Source organism: Benincasa hispida, chromosome 7, assembly GCF_009727055.1.
Source record: "Benincasa hispida cultivar B227 chromosome 7, ASM972705v1, whole genome shotgun sequence".
Taxonomy (NCBI): Eukaryota; Viridiplantae; Streptophyta; class Magnoliopsida; order Cucurbitales; family Cucurbitaceae; genus Benincasa; species Benincasa hispida.
Genome location: NC_052355.1, coordinates 8,998,053 through 9,017,551, shown reverse-complemented (window position 1 = coordinate 9,017,551; position 19,499 = coordinate 8,998,053). Strand labels below are relative to the sequence as shown.

At 28.5% G+C, this 19,499-nt stretch overlaps 1 protein-coding gene across 1 annotated transcript; it reads right to left on the bottom strand.

Annotated features, from left to right (window-relative positions):
* Window positions 1-3,858: 3,858 nt before the first annotated feature.
* LOC120080760 (agamous-like MADS-box protein AGL80) lies at window positions 3,859-4,635 on the bottom strand. Its single transcript, XM_039035383.1, has 2 exons — window positions 4,387-4,635; window positions 3,859-4,296 (listed from the first exon to the last, which is right to left on the bottom strand). Exons 1-2 carry the CDS (start codon window positions 4,633-4,635, stop codon window positions 3,859-3,861), a joined length of 687 nt encoding a protein of 228 aa, XP_038891311.1.
* Between the last annotated feature and the right edge of the window lie 14,864 nt (window positions 4,636-19,499).

The following is a 19,499-nucleotide window of genomic DNA, read 5'->3' as shown; positions in this document are numbered from 1 at the left end:
TATATTGGATAAATCATTTTTTTAAAATACTATTAACTTTCTCTTTCTTACCATAGACATTCTTTATTTCACAAATATCTTTTTCTTTTCAAATAGCAATATTGCTCTTCACATTTTTCTAAACAATTTAAAAATATCATCGAATCTAAAATGATGTGACTATGATCTAAAATGATATAACGATGATTCGTTTAGGTCACAGTAACATTGTTCTAGATCCTAACTTTAATAACAAATTCTAAATTATTATTTCTATTTCGTATGTAGTTTATTAAAAAGGTAAATGTAAAGGCAAGATTACAATTTGTTAAAGTACATAGTTTGAGGATATTTTTTTATGATTTAAGTATAGATATTCCCTTTAAATTAAATCTTATATGTTTATTGGATATCATATAATGGAGGGAATTCAAGTGAAGAAAAGTATTGTTATTCTCCATCTGTCCATCTCAACATGACACTCTAATTCGTTCACAAATCATTTGACCTATCATCTAATTAGATATGGAGGTACTCTTCGAACTAAAATTTCCATGATTAAAATTATATATATGGGTAATACTTGGGTGCAACTCGGGTAGCACCTATCTTTATGCATCTCATTCTTATCACTCAGATAAAAAAATCATTAAGATATTTTAAAACAGAACGAAGAAGAATTTGACATATGTCAAATTATAATTGGATAATTTGATGGGATGTAGTAAGATAAGTGCTACTTGTTATGCATCTTAACATTTTTGTATATATATTTATGTTGAAATTCTATGCATCTTCTTTTCTTCTTTTATTTTAACTTTGGACAAACCCTTTTCTATACCAATTACAAACCCTTCCATAAAGGATGCATGTCAAATTTATATTCTATATATGTTAATAATAAATAATAATTAAAAAAATAACCAAGCAAGTGAGATTAAATGTACATGTTTCATTTTGCCACTACTAAATGCCCTGTGAAAGTTTAAGAGATAAAACAATATTTTTAGATTTAAACAAAAAAGGAATGAGAATATAAAAATGTTTTAGGATTTTTTTTAATATGTAATATTATTATACAATAATAAGAGGGATCCTACGGCCCGAGATCAAGGCACCAAAGCAAAATAATCACCTACAAAGACGCACACCGACGAAAAGACAAACTCAACAAAGAGGACAATACAAGCAGAAAAAAAAACAACTAGAAGAACAAAAACACCCCACAATTCGTGGATGACAGAAACTGGACATACAGAGATAAAGTATCCAAACAAAGAACAAATAAAACAAATAACTAGATAAGACCATGAAGATCAATCCGCCACAAAGTAGCACGCGCACGAACCATAGAGACAATTAGCTGAAGTACAGCAAGCGCTAATCTCGGTTGTCTTCCATGTAACCGACGGTTCCTCTCCTGCCAAATAAAGTAAATCGACGCACACCAGAAGACTCTAAATAACATACTCCTCACACCCTTACAAGACCCCACCCGACACACCCAATATAACTCCACATCTCACCTAGCAACACGATGAGACGAACCCAACAAGTGTACCAAACCCTCCCAAATCTCACGCCCAAACACAAAGTCAAAAAATAGATGATTCCTGGACTCTACCTCACCCAAACAGAGCAGACAAGCAGTATCCACCGACTGATCCCATCTTCTCAACCAATGCCGAGTGCCCAACCTATCATTCACTGCCATTAATGTATAAAATGAATGCCTTGGAATATTACCTCCCATACTAAACCAGACAAGCCCAAGATACCTTAGGACGCCTAGGACGCAAGCTCTCCCACGCACTGGCAACAATGAAACGACCATTACCACTCGGAACCCAAATCCAGCTATCCTCCTCACCCACCCTTGGAACCACGTCGTGAACCAAACCCCACAAATCACGTAATTCCCAAGATATCAAAGGCCAACACCAACAACCATTATCAAATAAAAAATCTGAGAATCTAGCCTCACGAGAGCTTGCAGCGTCATAGATCATCCCCTCCCTATAATTCTTCAAGATATATCCCATAGGCAACCACGAATCCTACCAAGCAAAACATCTTCTTCCGTTACCAACCGCTTAAGCCTATCTCAACAATATTTTATGATTCATAAAATGGAAACAATCATCAACATCTATCCAATCAAAGGAAAAATTAAAACTAAAACATGGAAATGCATTAAATGATTTATAGTAATTAAAATGGTAAGAACAAAATACCTGGAAAACAGTGAGAAATTAAATGCAATAATGTCTTAATTACTCTGGAAATATTGCCACTAAATTCAAACACTAATCGTCAGATACCATCAATCAATTTGCCATAATTTGTATTATATGACATTTATTTTGACATTGTTTGTAATTTGCTTGCAATTGCTGTCTTTCTTCTGTTATTGCTGTCTTATTCCACCATTTTATTGCTCATCTGTCCAAAAATATATATCTACAAATTTTAAAATATATAAATATATGTTAAACATATTTTCTTTAGTTAATAGTTTAATCTTTAATTTATAACCATTTGCTCTTTATACTTTTAAGATTTATAACATTGGAGATTTATAACACTTCAAACCTGAGCTTTAGTATATTACATCTTTTTATGAACACGTTCAGTACTAAGAAATTAAATCAAGTGTCAGCTTTTAATTCAATCTTTATAATCTAAAAACAAAATTAATACCTATGTCAATACATTTGTATAACTTTACGATAAATATAATCGATTTGATTGAGAACAGAAATTTTAAATCTTCTTAAAAACTAAAGTTCAAGACTTAAATTATTTGTTCTATAAAAGTGTGCAGACTAAAAATATTTTTCTTCACCATGGAAAATATGATTTATCTATGAAGTATGCATTATTATTTTTTATTTTATAAAATGTTTCCATCTTATAATATGCTATTTGTCATATAAAAGTGATAAATATGTTATTTGGTGTATGAAGTACACTTTTTTTTTTTTTAATAGAATGTGTCCCATCCTATTTCTAATATATCATATAAAATAGTTCAAATTTTGTATTCATTCATTTTTCAAAGGTTACTAATGAACTAGCTTATAGTATGGATTAGATTCAATTATATGGAAACAATAACAACTTATGTTTACAACTCAGCTAACTATAGTGTGGGAATAACTTTAAATAATATTTAAAAAATATATATGAAGACGCATGATAAATTATGGTTGGACAATTACTGTTATTGCAAAAAGATGGTACAACCTATGATTTTTAAATACATTGTTTTACACGATTTTGGTGGTTTCGAAAAGATTAATTCAATTATATATATATATATAGTCTATTTCATACTTCAGATCGTATCTCGATCGTAAGAGAAAAATCATGGTAAATTAAATTATTCTCATCAAAACCCTTCCTATATGTCATATACTATATTTATAAATATTTTCGATATACATACCATATTTAAAAGGAATCCATATTCAATTTTTATAAAGAAATTGCAACTTTAATAAAAAAACTAAATTGAAAATTGGTCGCGTGTCCTAGGTTTTGCTTTTATGGCAAACATGGCAAAAAACTTCCACCTAAAAATTTGATTGTTATTTGATTTTTATGTGATTGTTATGTGATTGCTATTTGATTTGTATGTAATTGTTATGTGATTTTCACACCTGCAATTACAAAATAGTTTAAGTCATAACTTTGGTTTCTTAAAATATATTTTCCATATAATATAATTTCTCCAACAATATCCAATTTTCATAAAGATTAATAATAGCTTTGAGGAAACGAGTAAATTGATATTTATGATGATGAGCATAGAGTGCATTTTGAATGTGGAAAAAGAAAATTACAGAAATTAAAAGAAGAAAAATGAAGAATTGAAATCTAAGGGAAAAAGGCATTGGACCACATTGCATTATCGTAGTTATAAGTTTGATCCCCAAAAGGCAAAAGCATATCATCCCCTACAAACCGCATTTGATCCTGAGGGCTCTCAAGCTCCATCAGCCACGCCGCAGTTTGCGGCTGGGTCGACGGTTGAGACGGAGGCTGAGGTTGAGGCTGAGGCTGAGACCGAAGCTGAAGCTCCATGGAAGGCTTTTTAAGAGACTCAATGCGTGTAGCAATCTCTTTAAGATTCTGATCGACGAGCCAACCGAGGTCATTCAAATCATGCATGTTGATGCCATGCAACTCTTTTGTAGCAGTGAGGCATTGGAACATGAGTCGTGTGATCTCTTTCTCTCGATTGTCCTTTCTCAACTTCTTCAACTGCTCGTTTGCCTTTGCAATTCTTTGTCGTAGAAACGTCTCTTGGTTCACCTGTTTCAAAAGATATCTCTACTCATTCGAAAGCTACATTGCAATAATAATGTAACAACAACTTTTTATAAAAGTTTCAAAACTACTTACCATCTTCTTGCTCTGTTCCATCTCGGGCATCCTTTTAAATTGAGAGAGAACACGTTGGACTCCAATGGGGGAAGGCCAGAGCTCAGGCTGAGAATCATAGGGACTAAAGATGATTGCACAAGCCTCAATCCCACAAAGAATGCTCAATTCACTAATTTTCTTCATAAGCCCTCTCTTTCTCTTCTTGTATGTTGCCTTTCTTGCAGAGTCATTTTCAATGTAAGCAAGTTTCACTTTCTTTCTTGTCATAATTCTTTTTTCTTTTTTCTTTTTTTTTTTGGGCTCAATTTTCCATTCTAATTTTTTTGTGAATTTATATAGATTTGAATATTGGGGTATGATTTTATTGTTGGGTTGGACCAATTTAATGTTGTCTTTGGTGTCACCTTTAATTTTGAAAGATTGAGATGATCATGTTGTAATCCCATCGATATTTTCATTATTATATTATTCATAATATATCCAATAACTTCTGACCCTTTTTAGTATTCTTTTTATGATTATTTACTACTATAACAAATGTGTCATTTAATTGTAATCAATAAAGGAGATATGAGAAATAGGGGATGATAGAAGAAAGATATATAAATTAAAATATTTGAAAACATAACGTAAAATCCTAAGGGTCTTTAAGATTGAAGAGAGATTTAAACATAAAATAAAAAATAAGATGATCATAAAAAGTAATATAATATAAGATTTAAAAATTCAAAATAAGATAATCAGAAAAATAATCTAAAAATAAGATAATATGATATTTTAAATTTCAAGCCAAGATTTAAAAATTAGTTATTAGGGAAGATTGAAATATTTTAAATTTGATACTGAAATTCAACTATATATACTGTAACTAACATTAAGAGGATAATTTTTGAATTTCTGTATCAAATTTATAGTTAGTTTGAATATTTCAATCTTCTATACCAACTAATTTTCAAATATTGGCTTGAAATTTAAAATATCATATTATCTTATTTTTAAATTGTTTTGATGATTATCTTATTTTGGATTTTTAAATTTTATATTTATTTGTTTTGGTAACTAACTTTTTATATTTATAGTAGATTTTCTCTTAATCATAATTAAATCATACGTTTCTTAAATTGTTTTTATGATTATCTTTATTATGAATTTATTTTAAACATGGAATATAAAAAAAATCTCACTTTTATTAATTAGTTTTTTTTTTATTTTGAATCATATTATTTTTAAAAAAAAAAAATCATTGGGAAGAATAATAAAATAGAAATTTCATCAAATTTATATCAAATACGGTGTCACATGTGTACCCATTTTTCTTTAACCCTAAAATGCTTTTATCTGGATTTTCAGTACACTACAGCTATGTCTACCCTTTACAGAATTTTTAGCATAAATCTTGATTTTCTACTTTATCTCCCTACACTTTTCAAATTTAAAAAATGGAATGTATTTTTTTTCCAATTATCATATTTGATCTATCTTCAATTTTAAATTTTATTTTATCTAATTTTTCAATTTTTATCTTTTTCTAATGGTTTTATTTTTGTTATCAATCGACGACAAGTCTACTTTGGAAGCTTGACTTAACCAATCAAATTCACTGGTGCAGGATGAAAGACTAACTTAATCGACCGCGACCAATAATTCAAGTCATAGAGTCTCTTCTTTCCAAAGTGATTCATATCAAGCCATTGTGACAAAGTAGGCCAAGCATATAGACGATGTTGGTATTAACCTGTTTGTCTTGGGATCTTATACCCACCTTGACTGATTCGATCAAGGAAGGATGTACCATCGTCGAACATTGTTCGTTTATTTTCTATTCATGAGATCTCCGCAATTATTTAGATAAAGTTTTTATCTATCGAACCCTCACTTTCTAAACTAATATTTTAGTCTAGAACAAAGAAAAAATAGTGTTATAGAATTTTGGATAAGTTCAAAAGAGGGTTTGGTTAAGTGATTTTCAATTGCAGTGTATTTGTTTTTAAGTTTATTCTATTTGTTGGGCCTAGTTTGGAAACTAATTACATTGTATTTGTAGGTCACATAAATATCGTACCGCCAAAAACTTTCAAAATATCTTTGATAACTACAAAACTTTCGTTAGAATTATAGGGTAATTAATTTTACTTTTAACCCTAAAATGTCCCCATCTGGATTTTTAGTTATCTCCCTACTGTTTCAAATTTTAAAAATCGAATGTAATCTTTTTTGAAAATCGAATATATATTTTTTTCAAATATCATGTTTGATCTTATATTCAATTTTAAATTTTATTTTATCTAATTTTTCAATTTTTATTTATTTCTTATTGATTTTATTCTTTGTTCTCAATGGACGACAAGTCCACTTTGGAGGGTTGACTTAACCAATCAAATCCATTGGTGTATAGATGAAAAGCTCGACTTAATCGACCATCGACCAAGAGTTCAAGTTGTAAGGTCTATTTATTTCAAAGTGATTCATATCGAGCCATTGTGAAAAGGTATGCCAACCATATGGAAGGTGTTGGCATTAACCAGTTTCATCGTGGGAATTCTATTCATGACCGCACCATTGTTGGCGAAGGAGTCGATTTTGGACAGAAAAATGACGGCATCTTGGTTGGAAAAGAGGTTGGTGCAGAGTCTGGCCAATTAATAGTTTTGTTTTAATTACAATGTAATTAAGAATATTTCTTAAATAAGTCATTTGCAATCTCATTTGTATGGCCCATAGTAGTTTAGACTTTTATAAATTTGTTTATATTTTATTTTTAATTTTTTTTTCTATTTTCACGAATGAAATTGTGATTTGCTATTTTTACAAATGAAAAGTTAAAATCTGCTATTCTTCTCGTTAGCCCTACCTTATTTTGAGATCTAAAAACATATCTCCTCGTTTAATTCTTAGGAAAATTATGAGGAATAGTTAAATAATAATAATAATAATAATAATTGCATTAAATAGAACTTTTAATTGTAACTATAGCAAAATCTATTAGTTATTGACTCTATTGCTAATAGACTTCTACCCTATCACTGATATATTTTGAAAGCAAAATCTAAATTGTATTATATCTGCAAATTCTTTTGCAATGTGTTATATCACAAATAATTTTGACTTGATTGCTACATTTACAACTGCTCCTAATAAAATACTTTACCAAATTTCTCAAAATTTATATTTTTTAGTAAACAAATACATGTCTTATATTCTCACCTCTTATCATGTTTTTAGAATTTAGTTGCATTTAAAAGATTTAGTTATAAGATAACCATGAGATTCTGATTTTTTTCAAATACACTCACATTTACTTATAAAACACGTAATAATTTTTAAATTTGAAATTTACTTTCCATATTTTAGTTGCATGGATCGATTCTTTATTATAAAATAGCCAAAAATAAAACATGTAATACCGAAAATAATATAAAAGAAACTGCAGATCGACTAGTTTAAGCCTAAAGAATAAGAAAATAGAGTCTGGGTCATCGTTCTTTACTTTTTATTTGTGAAATGTTCAAATTTTAAGTACTAGTTAAAAATTAAATTTAACAAGTTTTTCCCATAGGCCAAAATTTGATTATTTTTCGACTGTGTTAATATTGATCATTTTTTTTTGTCCATCTTGGGTGGTACCTTTCGCTACCCATTTTTTAATTTTGTGTAAATGTGTTAGAGATTCGCATGGGGATATGACCTCAAATTTTTATATCCATAACCCCTAAATTAGGGGTGTTCCCAAAATCTGATAGATTCGAAAAAACCAAATTAATCCAATCTAATCCATGTGGTGTGGATTCAATTATCAACTCATTTGAGTTGGATTGGGTTCAAATAAATAAAAATTTTACGGGTTTGGTTAATTCATGAGCCTAATATAACTCAAATCAACCTGAACCAACCCGAATTTATTATTAATTTTAAAATATTTATTACTTATAACACAATTATTTATATATATATATATTGATTTTAATTTTATTTAATTCAAATATTCTTTTAATAATTTATTCTTTAACAACTCTTAAAAGTAGTTTCTTTACATTTTAGAAAGAAAATTTTCACTATATAAATTGAAATTGAGTAGTCAATCATAATTGAATATATAAAAATAATTAAATTAGACTTTTACCTACTTACGTTTTCCACAAAATTTTAAATAAATGATTCGACTAACCCGAATCAATCCAATCCAAATATTTTATGGTTGGATTGGGTTCATTTTTTAATAAGAGTTATTTGGGTTAAAAAAAAATTACATCTCGAACAATTGGGTTAGGTCTAAAAAATCTTTCAACCCATCCCAATTCAACTCGTGAACACTCTTACACTTATAACACCCAATAAATAGGGAAGAAACTACAAAACTACTAGTTTAACCCTCGGAAAAAAAGGGGGTCTTTGACATAATTTTTCTTTTTTTTTTTTTTCTTCTTTGGGAAAACCTCAATATTTTTTTTTAAAAAAATGAACATATTCACTACTTAAAAATTAAATTCAATAAGTTTTTCTCACCGGCAAAAAAATGGGTCATATTTTTTTTTTTTTTTTTAAGTTTTTCGTCCCTTTTGGCCTTCCTTAATAAGGACTCTACGCATTTTTTTTATTTTGTGTAAATGTGTCAGAGATTCATCTATTGATACGACCCGAAATATATAAAGTTATAATCCCTTAATAAAATCTATAGCACAAAAAAAAATGTAAAAGTATCTCTAAAACGACTAGTTTAAGTCTCAAAAAAAAAAAAAAAAAAGTATGAGTCATGGTTTTCACTTTTTATTTGAGAAAACGTCAATTTTTCTGAAAATAGACTCGCATACTAAATAAAAATTAGGATAATTACAATTAGTAGTATTTTTAAGAATAATAATCAAATGTATAATATCATTTAAAAAAATTACAAGTATAAACAAGTCTATCAGCTATAGACTTCTATAGTTGAACTTCTATCGTTGATAGACTCTTACCAGTGATATGATCTATTACTGATTAACTCCCACCAATAATATGGTCTATCACTGATAGACTATTTAAATTTAATCATATTTGTAATTTTTTTTACATTAGGTTATATCTACTAATACTTTGGATAAATATAACAACTATCCCTAAAAATTAAGCTTGAGAAGTTTTACACACAGACCAAAATTTGGTCATTTTCTGAAGATGTTAGCATTTGCCATTTTTCGTCGATTTTGCATGATACATTTGGCCTCCACGAATGAGCACTCCATGCATTTTTAATTTTATATAAATGTGTCAGAGATTCATCTATGCATATGACCCCAAAATTTTGAACCCATAGTCATTGAATGCAAAACTTATTACCGTTGAAAACGAAATAGACCCTCATAATACAACTCAATATATAACAAAAGAAAATTGTTCTCTTACTCACACAAGATTGGAGAAACTAGAACTTGAATATTACTTTATTTTCGTGGCTTGCTTACAAATGAAAATTCCTACACATATTTATACTAGTAGGAAAATACATCAAAAAAACATCAATGATAAATGCAAATATATGTGACTTTTTACCAATACATGAACATTCATTAATGTATCTTGTAATTCATGTATTCAACTATTCCTTGAATCTAAACTATTCATGTATGTAATTAAATGTAATTCATGCGCTTTGAATATAAGTCTAGACTAATTCTATCAAAAACTACAAAAACGACTAATATAACCCTCGAAACAAAAATCGAGTCTGTGTCATCGTTTTCCTTTTTTTTAAATCGGGAAAACCTCAATTTTTTAAAAAGTGAACACACTTACTAGTCAAAATTTTAATTTAATAAGTTCGTCACATAGGCAAAAATTTGGTCTTTTTTTTTTTTTTTTTTGAAAGTTTTATTATTGGCCATTTTCGTCCCTTTTGGGTAGTACCTTTGGCCTCCCCTAATGAGCACCCTCCTCATTTTTAATTTTATTCAAATGTGTCAAAGATTCATCTAGAGATGTCAATCCAAAATTTTAAACCCATATTCCATGAATAAAAAACCTATACCACCCAAATAAATAAATAAAAGAAACTACAAAATTACTAGATTAATTAAGCCTCGAAAGAATTCGAGTCTGGATCGTTGTTTTCTTTTTTTGTTTGTGACAACATTAATTTTTCTTAAAATAAACCCACGTACTAGTTAAGAATTAGAGTTGAGAAGTTTTTTACACAGGCCAAAATTTTGTCATTTGTTGAATGTGTCAGTATTGGCCATTTTTCTCCATTTTGGGCAGTAATTTTTAGATCGGCAATTGAGCAGTCTAGATATTTTTTATTTTATGTAAATGTATCAAGGATTCGTCTGGGGACATGATGTACAATTTTAAACCCATAATCCACTAGTACAAATTTAGCTTTAAAGTTAATAGAAAACCGACATTATAGGGATACAATGTCGGTTGAAAACTGATATTGAAGATCGTATTATTTAAGGTATTCGATGTCGGTTGTCTTTTTTTCTTCAATGCCAATTTTCTACCGACATTATACATAGTCAACACTTCAATGTCAACTACCTTCAATGTCAGTTTTCAACAGGCATAGAATGTTATCTTTAATGTCTGTTTTCAACCAACATTGAACATCATCTTCAATGTTGGTTTTTCACCTGTGCTTTTACAGTAATTGTTCAATATTAAATGTCTTATCATCATTACATATTGAAAATTAAAAAAATATAAATATTTTTTATTTATGCACATGCAAATATTTTTTTAGGAATAATAATATTTCTCTGTTTTTTTTATATGAAAACAATAAAATCTTATTGCTTTTATATATACAACTCAAATTTTAACACAAAAAATAACTTATTTAGAACAAAGAAAGTGACAAATTGTTTAATTAACCTATCAACCAGTTATATTGATAAATATATATATATATATATTTATATAATTCTAAAGCCTAAAGATTTAAAGAGTTGATTGTCTACTTTAGATAATCATATAGATACATCCAGCAAAAATAAGACCAATAAATCTAAATTATTGGTGTAATTGAATTTGGTGCAATTACTGATAAGAGTGGACGGCATAAGTCATAATTTGTCAATACTTACCATAATATAACACACGAATTAGAGCTGAAATAGCTCTATGACTACAAATTCTAAGACATTATTACTACCACCAACTCAGTCCATAGACACGATAAATACTTCCCCATCCAATAAAATTAATAACTATCATACCATATTGCTGATATACAAGCCAATGAGCACATATTTAATAACTCAAATAAACTCTCCTCCCCCATTTCAGATAGGCTATCTGAACCCAAGACGAGATATAATGACAGTAGACCCTAAGCAAGCCATGCAATCTACCGTCAAATTTTTCTTAAACTTGAAACTTAACCTGAATTAAATATTATTTACACACTTATACAATTATAATCTCATTAAAATTTTATGCTTAGCTACACATCTTGTAGCAACAAACTGATGAGTCGGGTGACAGCTTCTAATAAGTTAATTCTAATTTAACCTGGTGGGGGGAAAATAAAAGGAAAAGAATGAGTTAAAAGACCAATGAATGGTGAGTTTATAAGATAACAATTTGAGATATCCATCATTATTTAAAAAGAAAGGTAAGTTTCAAAAATAGATTTAAAACATTAGTAGCTCAAAACTCGTAAAAGTTATCACAGATAAAATATCATAAACATACTCTTGCAAACGTAGACATAAACTGTAGATCGATGTAAAACATGAATAATTCGATGTCTTGAGAAAAATACCATTTAAATAAAATCATGAGCATTCTCTTATAAACATGAATGTGAACTTGTAAAAATCTTCACTAAATTTGTACTTGCACGTCGCTGGTGTAGACCAACTCAACATGTATATAAATCTCATCATATGTGCACATTGACATGCTTTCAAAGGGCTAAGCACCCCAACACATGGCCTTATATCATATACCACACCACAGACTAATGATTCAAATTTCGGATTTGGCCTTGGCCCCAGTAATTCTAAATGGTGCTAAGAAAATACATTCATATAGAATTTGGGTAATGTCACCACAAGTACAAGATCCAGTGGTTTGAAAACCACTCTTCATTTTAAAATTACCATAAATCTCAATTTACTCATAAAACAACATGTATCTCATTTTGTCGTTTGCAAATCAATTCATAACATAATTCTCATGCTTTTCCAAGACATAAAACGTTTCATAAGAACATCAAAACATTCGTCAAAATCATACTTATATATATACATTTCTCAATCAAGTCACTGAGAACATTAAAATATCCGCTCGATACTTAAATCTCATAATAGTTTTCTACATCATTCATAATCATGAATTTAAGAAATGTCGTAATATTTAACTAATAAAAATATTTAGTAAAATAACCGCTCACGGAATTATTGTTGATTACAGTCCACATCGTTCTTTGTTTTCCAAACATTGGACAACCCTGAAATTTCAAATCAATCTTGAGGTAAATTATCAATTACTTCCAAAAAGTTTTGAGATAAATTGGCTTAATTATTTCGACTAATTCTGCATCCTTAAATACCATCCCTTGCTCAAACTCTCAAATCACCATTCTTACTCACTACGACAAAACCACCTTTCTTGATATTTACAATTTTAAATACTTGACATTTTTATTAAAAAAAAAAATCAAGAAATAAGTGAATTTAAAGAAAAAAGTCAAGAATTATCTTAAAAAAACAGAGGTTTCCAAAAAATATTGTACTTGACGTTTTAAAAACGTCAAGTTCAATTAATGGTTTCTTGATGTTTTTAAAACGTCAAGAATATTAGAATATACAGGACAGCGTTGCAACGCTGCGAATTTTGACGAAAAAATGAAAAAAGCACGTGCACCTCACACAAACAGCGTTGCAATGCTCTCAATAGCATTGCAACACTACGGGTTTTGACGAAAAAATAGAGCGCCTCACAAACAATGTTGAACGATCTCAATAGCATTGCAATGCTATAAGACAGATTTAAAAGAAATTTTCCAGCCGAACTGCTCGTTTTTCTTTCTTCTCCTTGCAAAATTTCTGCAATTCTTCTTTGTTTTTCACTTCCCTTCAATGCATCTTTGTTATTCGATCAATCTTGAAGAGATTCTTCATTGAGGTAAGTAGATTTAGTTTAGATTAGGTTTAATTCTTAATTTTCTTAGTTTGAGGCATGAACATTTAAGTTAGGGTTTGATTTTTTTGGTTTGAGGCATGAACTTTCAAAGTTAGGGCTTAATCTCTCATGTATATATTCTTGAATCTCATAATAAATTCTTCTTTAATATTGTTCTTGGTTTGAGGCATGAACTTTCAAAGTTAGAGCTTGATTTTATTCCATCAATCTTGAAGAGATTCTTCATTGAGGTTAGCAGATTTAGTTTAGATTAGGTTTAATTTTTTATTTTCTTGGTTTGAGGCATGAATTTTGGTTTAAATGTATCTTTCTTGTTTTATTTGAAGTCATTTGCGCTTTCCCTTTTGTAGGATATTTTACGATCTTGATGTGTTGAGCAAAGTTGGGGATATTTGTTTGAAACTTTGTGTTTGTATCATTTGTAGGATATTTTATACGAAGTGGTTCTTTATTGACGTCAAGGTGCTGCTATGAGAAAAGTTCTAACTTCGTAAAAAGTAATTTGTGGACGATTGAGGGCTTTATTTTATTGTGTCTAGTTGCTTTTCCTTCAAGATGTATGGTCTAAAATTAGTTACCATAATACAATGTCAAAGATAGTTTTAGATTGGTACATGTGATAGTTGTTATGTGCCTATGGATAGTTTTGATTGGAGGTTTGGAAATGTATGTTTTGAAATTATTCATATTTGGTTGACTGTAAGAATTACGTTCCTTATATTATTTTAGAAGTGCCGATATGGGTCTGTCCATATTCTTCTAATTAACTTACAAAATCCTTCATGGAGTTGTAAAGTTTCAACTTATATGTTGTAGTTTTTGTATATTATTTCTTTGATGTAGGTGTTCAAAGCAACGAGTTCAAGATGGACTACATTATTCTTGTGGAGGCATGAGCATAGTGTGCAAGATTTGGCTAGGATTACTTCATACGAGATTGATAGGTATAATTTTTTTTAATTATTCTTAGAGGGGATGAGGTTGTTGATTGTACAATAGGAAATGTGTTCAGATGAGGATTGATAGTTGTTATACTTTTGAAATTGTTCATATTGGGTTGATTATAATGTTAGAATTGTTCATATGGGGTTTTCCATATTCTTTTAACTTAGAAATACTTTATGAGGTTGTAATTGACAATATTAAAGAAGTGAAGTTTTTAAAAAGAGATATTGATGGAAATTTAGTTGATATATAAGATTGAAAATGCGTGTATTATTTATTTGATTGGTGAATGTATGTCATATATATACCAAATGTGGTTTGTTGGATCAAAATACAGTAACAATTATAGGTAAAAACGTCAACATTATAAATTTTTTTAAAAAAAAAATCACAACCAAATTTCTTGACTTTTTTTCCTTGTCAAGATCATAGATATTCTTGACATTTTTTTCTTGTCAAGAACGCTCATATTCTTGACATTTCAAACATGTCAAATGTCAATATTTTTTGATAGTTTTTAAATGTCAAGTGTCACTTTTCTTGACGCTTTTAAAATATCAAAAAAATTGATATTTTTGACACTGACTTTCTTGACACTTTTTAAATCATTAAGAAAAATGATTCTTGGCATTTAAAAAACGTCACGAAACAGGGTTTTTATAGTAGTGATTCCTTGTTTAACCATATATTTAAATATCCAAATTTTGAATTTGTTCAAACATCTCCGGAATTCTCTCTTTTCATGTGAACCACTACAACTAACAACCAAAATTAAACTTTCCTCTTACTTCATTTAACATTATTTTTCCTTTATCATTATTATCTTTAAATTAATTACAGAAAAAATATGTAGTTTTCTTTTTAAAACAATTTTAAATACATCCATTGCCACATGTCACCCACACATGTCAATAGCTCCTCACTCTCCAAAAATTCCGGCATCAATTTTAAATTTATTATAATTATATATTCTTTTCCTTTTAAATCACTATATACAAAAAAAAAATTAATTATACACTTGCAACTTTCCCTTTTATCCTTATCCCATATTTCAAATATCACAGTTTTTTTTAAACAACACATCAATCTCTCTTTCTTTTAAACTAAAATCTTAATTTAATTTCTATAGAGAAAAATTGAGTGGTTCTTACAATTTGATTTTTTTTGTTTAAGGTGTTAATATACTACAAGAAAATTCATTTTCATTAACAATGTTTTAACGATACAAGTCATTTTTGTTGATCAAAGATAACTTACAATAACTTTTTAGAAAAAAATGTCACAAAGACTTATTAGTAACACATTCTAAATTGATGGCTATTCCTACAATGCATGTATTGCTAGGTTCAAAGATAAAATTCGGTTAATTGATTAGGTTATTCAATTGATTAATCGACCCGATAGGATCCTAAGGTTTAGAGCGCATGTTTTTAATTCTATATAGATGCTACCGAATCCAATAGATTTAAGGGCATGTAGTTTAATTAGAACATGGTTTTTCCAATTTTAATTAGGGCTAGTTGCATAAATAGAATTCAAATCCAAAATAATAGAATATGTAGTACAAGGATAAAATAAGGATAAAATAATTTCATATATAGATAAAAAAAAATGGTAAAAGACTAAAAAACCCATGTCTAGCCACCATTTTATCTGCTTCTTCCCGGTTTTCTCAAATTAAAAGCTATCACTGATAGCTTCTATCAATTGTTATCGATGATAGTTGCTGTCAGCGATAGATTTTAATTTGAGAAAAATTAATACAATCTTGAAATATTAGCTTTTAATTTGTTATCAATTATTAGTAGCTATCATTGATTCACTTTCATCAATTGGAATCAACGTTGAAATATTACTACTTAAGGCTATAGGTGGCTATCAATAATATATTTATAAATAGTGATCAACTTTGAAAGAAGACCAAAAACTTTGATTACCATAGTAGTTATCACTAATAATCTTTTATCATGGCTATCACGGATAACAGCTATCAGTCGTTATCACTGATAGACTTTCATCAATTAGAATTAACCTTGAAATATTAACACTTAAGACTATCAATGATAGACTTCTATAACTTGTTATCACCTTTGAAATAAACTCGATATATAGATATCACCTAAGTTTTATCACCGATATCACTAACATCACTCATATTGTGGTTATTAGTGATAGCTTCTTTCACTGATAACATCACTAATAAGATGCTATCAATGATCTCACTGATATCATGCTATCAGTGATAGTTCTCTGTCACCGATAACGTGCTATCAATGGTAGCTTCTATCACCGACAACGTGCTATCGGGTAGCTTCTATCATCGATAACATGCTATTAGTATTAGTTTCTATCACTGGTAACATGCTGTCAGTCATAGCCACTGAACACGTTTTTCTCCCTTTCTTGTCCTTCCCAAACATTTATAAGTCTCTTTTTTTTTCGATGATAGCTTCTATCACTGATAAACATGCTATTAGTGATAACTTCTAGGCATTCCACATACATTTTAGTTCGAGATTCAACTTCATTAATTAAATTCACTAAGTTGGCTATCAATGATAGATTTCTATAAATGGCTATTAACTACGAAAATATAATCAAAGATTAAGCTATTAATGATAGAAAATATTAGTGGCTATCACTTAGATTTTCATTTGCTATTTATATTTATTATTTGTTATAATAATCAAACTTGATGATTGATTTGTTGGTGTTAAGTCACTTATGAATTGAGTACTTTTAAGTTCTGTGTACGGAACTCAACCTCATAATTCTTGTGAACAAAAAAGGGGAAGAAGAAAAAATTTAAATAAAGGAAAGGAAAATTTTAAAAATAAGAGAACGAAAAGAAGCAAAAATTCAAAAAATGAAAGAAAATTAAATAGAAAAAAAGAAGCAAAAAAGGGATAAATGAAAGAAAAACTAAAAAAGAAAAAGAAAGGAAAGAAGCAAAAATCGGAGAAAGAAAAGAAAAGAAATAAAATAATAAAAAAAGATAAGGGAAGAAGCAAAAATCGGAGAAAGGGAAAAAAATAAAAATAAAAAAATGAATAAGCAAGAACTGAAGAAAGAAAATAAAAAAATAATAATAATAAACAAAAACCAAAGAAAAAAAGAAAATTTAAAAAAAAAGAAAAAGAAAAAAAAAGAACAGAAAAAAGAAGGAAATGAAAGAAAAGAAAAAACAAAGGAAAGAAAAATAAAGAGAAAAAGAAGGAAATGAAAAAAATAAAAAAATAAAGGAAAGAAGTAAAAATCGAATAAATGAAAGAATAAAATAAAATAAAAAAGAAGAAGCAAAAATCGAAGAAAAGAAAAAAAATAAAAAAAAAACTAAAAAAATGTGTACAACAAGATAAAACAAGGGAGGGCGAAATTGGAAATTAAAAAAAAATCAAAGATTGACTAGTCAATTCATCTATATTTGCAAATATTTTAAAGATGTAATATATTTTTACATTTTTTTCTCTTATTCTACTCTGTATTACAAATATCCTTTTAATTATCATTTAGGAAATTTTCTTAGTTCGATCCTAGCTAGTCGCCTGCCACTGTGGAGGCTAGTTCAATTAGGCTACTTTAATCATGTCAAGCAAGTTATTGTACAAACATAAATCGATTGCATGTTCAATTAACGAAATTCGATGATTGAAATTGCATAGGCTATCTCTTACTCTCAAATCTAAATAAACTTAATCGTAGGCTATATTTACCCCTTTGCACATTAATAGATGTTTGCTAGCAACAGAAAAATCTGTGTGTGAAGCAACAGGCCCATAAGCATTAAAATCAGATTGTTTCAAGGAATCTGCACTAACCTGTTTAAGGCTCTTGGGTGCTCAAGGTCTACGTCCAATCCCATCAAATCCGAACAATTCGTTGAATTCTTTCTCAGTTATAAAGTTCATAGGTTTAGGGTAAACAAAAATGCATAAAAAATTAGGGTTGAAATATCAACATTACCTCTACTAAATAAATTAATGGAATCTCAATGCCACCTGCTGTCTTTTTATAAGCCGAATATCTATTAATTAAAATGTAACAAAAAAAAATCATTAATTTCAATGGTTAGGAATAAAAAATTACAAATAAAAGATATAACAAACAAAATCCAACTTGCTCACCCACACAATCTAAATTCATTCAAATAGAGGATTTAAGTGTTCCACTTAGAAAAATCTAAAAAAGTACTCTAAAATACATCAAGATTTAGGATTGAAATAACAACATTAAATTAATGGATTCTCAATATTTTCTTTTGAGATGATTGAATTAACATGAAAATTAATCAGACAAAAATAAAAAAATAAAAAAGAATGAAAAATGTTAAAAGGAAATGAAAAGTACCAAAACAAGAAATGAAATGGAGAAAGGTAAAGGTCGGGGAGAGGGTATGTAAATCCATATGAGAAGAATAGTAATAATAGAAGAAGAAAAAAAAAGTAAACAAAAATACAAAAATTTAGGGTATCTCTCATCGTAGAAATGAATTAATGGATTCTCAATACTTCATGAATAAAAAGAATAGAAAGTGTCAAAGGGGGACTTGCAAGTTTAGCAAAAATAGAATATAATATTTGCATTCATGACCACCAATTTTTTACTTTGCACATATAGCAAAACCGGCCAGTTAAAAAAATTTAAAACTAAATCTAAGATTGAAAAGTTGAAAATAACCTCATCAAGTTTTTTACTAGTTCATGATTCACATTTGATTTTGATTTGATTTTCCCGCTATTGTTATTTGCTAATAAGAACTTTATGATTGCTATCGATTTATCATCATATTGTTATTCGATACTAAATAGTTTGTAATTATTATTTGATTTCTATTTGATACTAAATTGTTTGGGATTGTTATCTAATTCCTATTTATTATTAAGTAGTTTGCTATTGTCATCTTATTACTATCTGATACAAAATAGTTTGTGATTTGTATCTGATTGTTATTTAATACTAAGTGTTTTGTGAATGCTATCTGATAATCATTTAATTTCTGTTTGACACTTATAAGTAGTTTGTAATTGTTCTTTAATACTAAGTATTTTGTAAATACTATC

Excerpts from the sequence above, each read along its gene's own strand:
- LOC120080760 (XM_039035383.1), bottom strand. The coding sequence starts at position 4,635 with ATGACAAGAAAGAAAGTGAAACTTGCTTACATTGAAAATGACTCTGCA. Across the intron at positions 4,297-4,386 it reads TGGAACAGAGCAAGAAGATG|GTGAACCAAGAGACGTTTCT; the intron begins GTAAGTAGTTTT and ends CTTTTGAAACAG.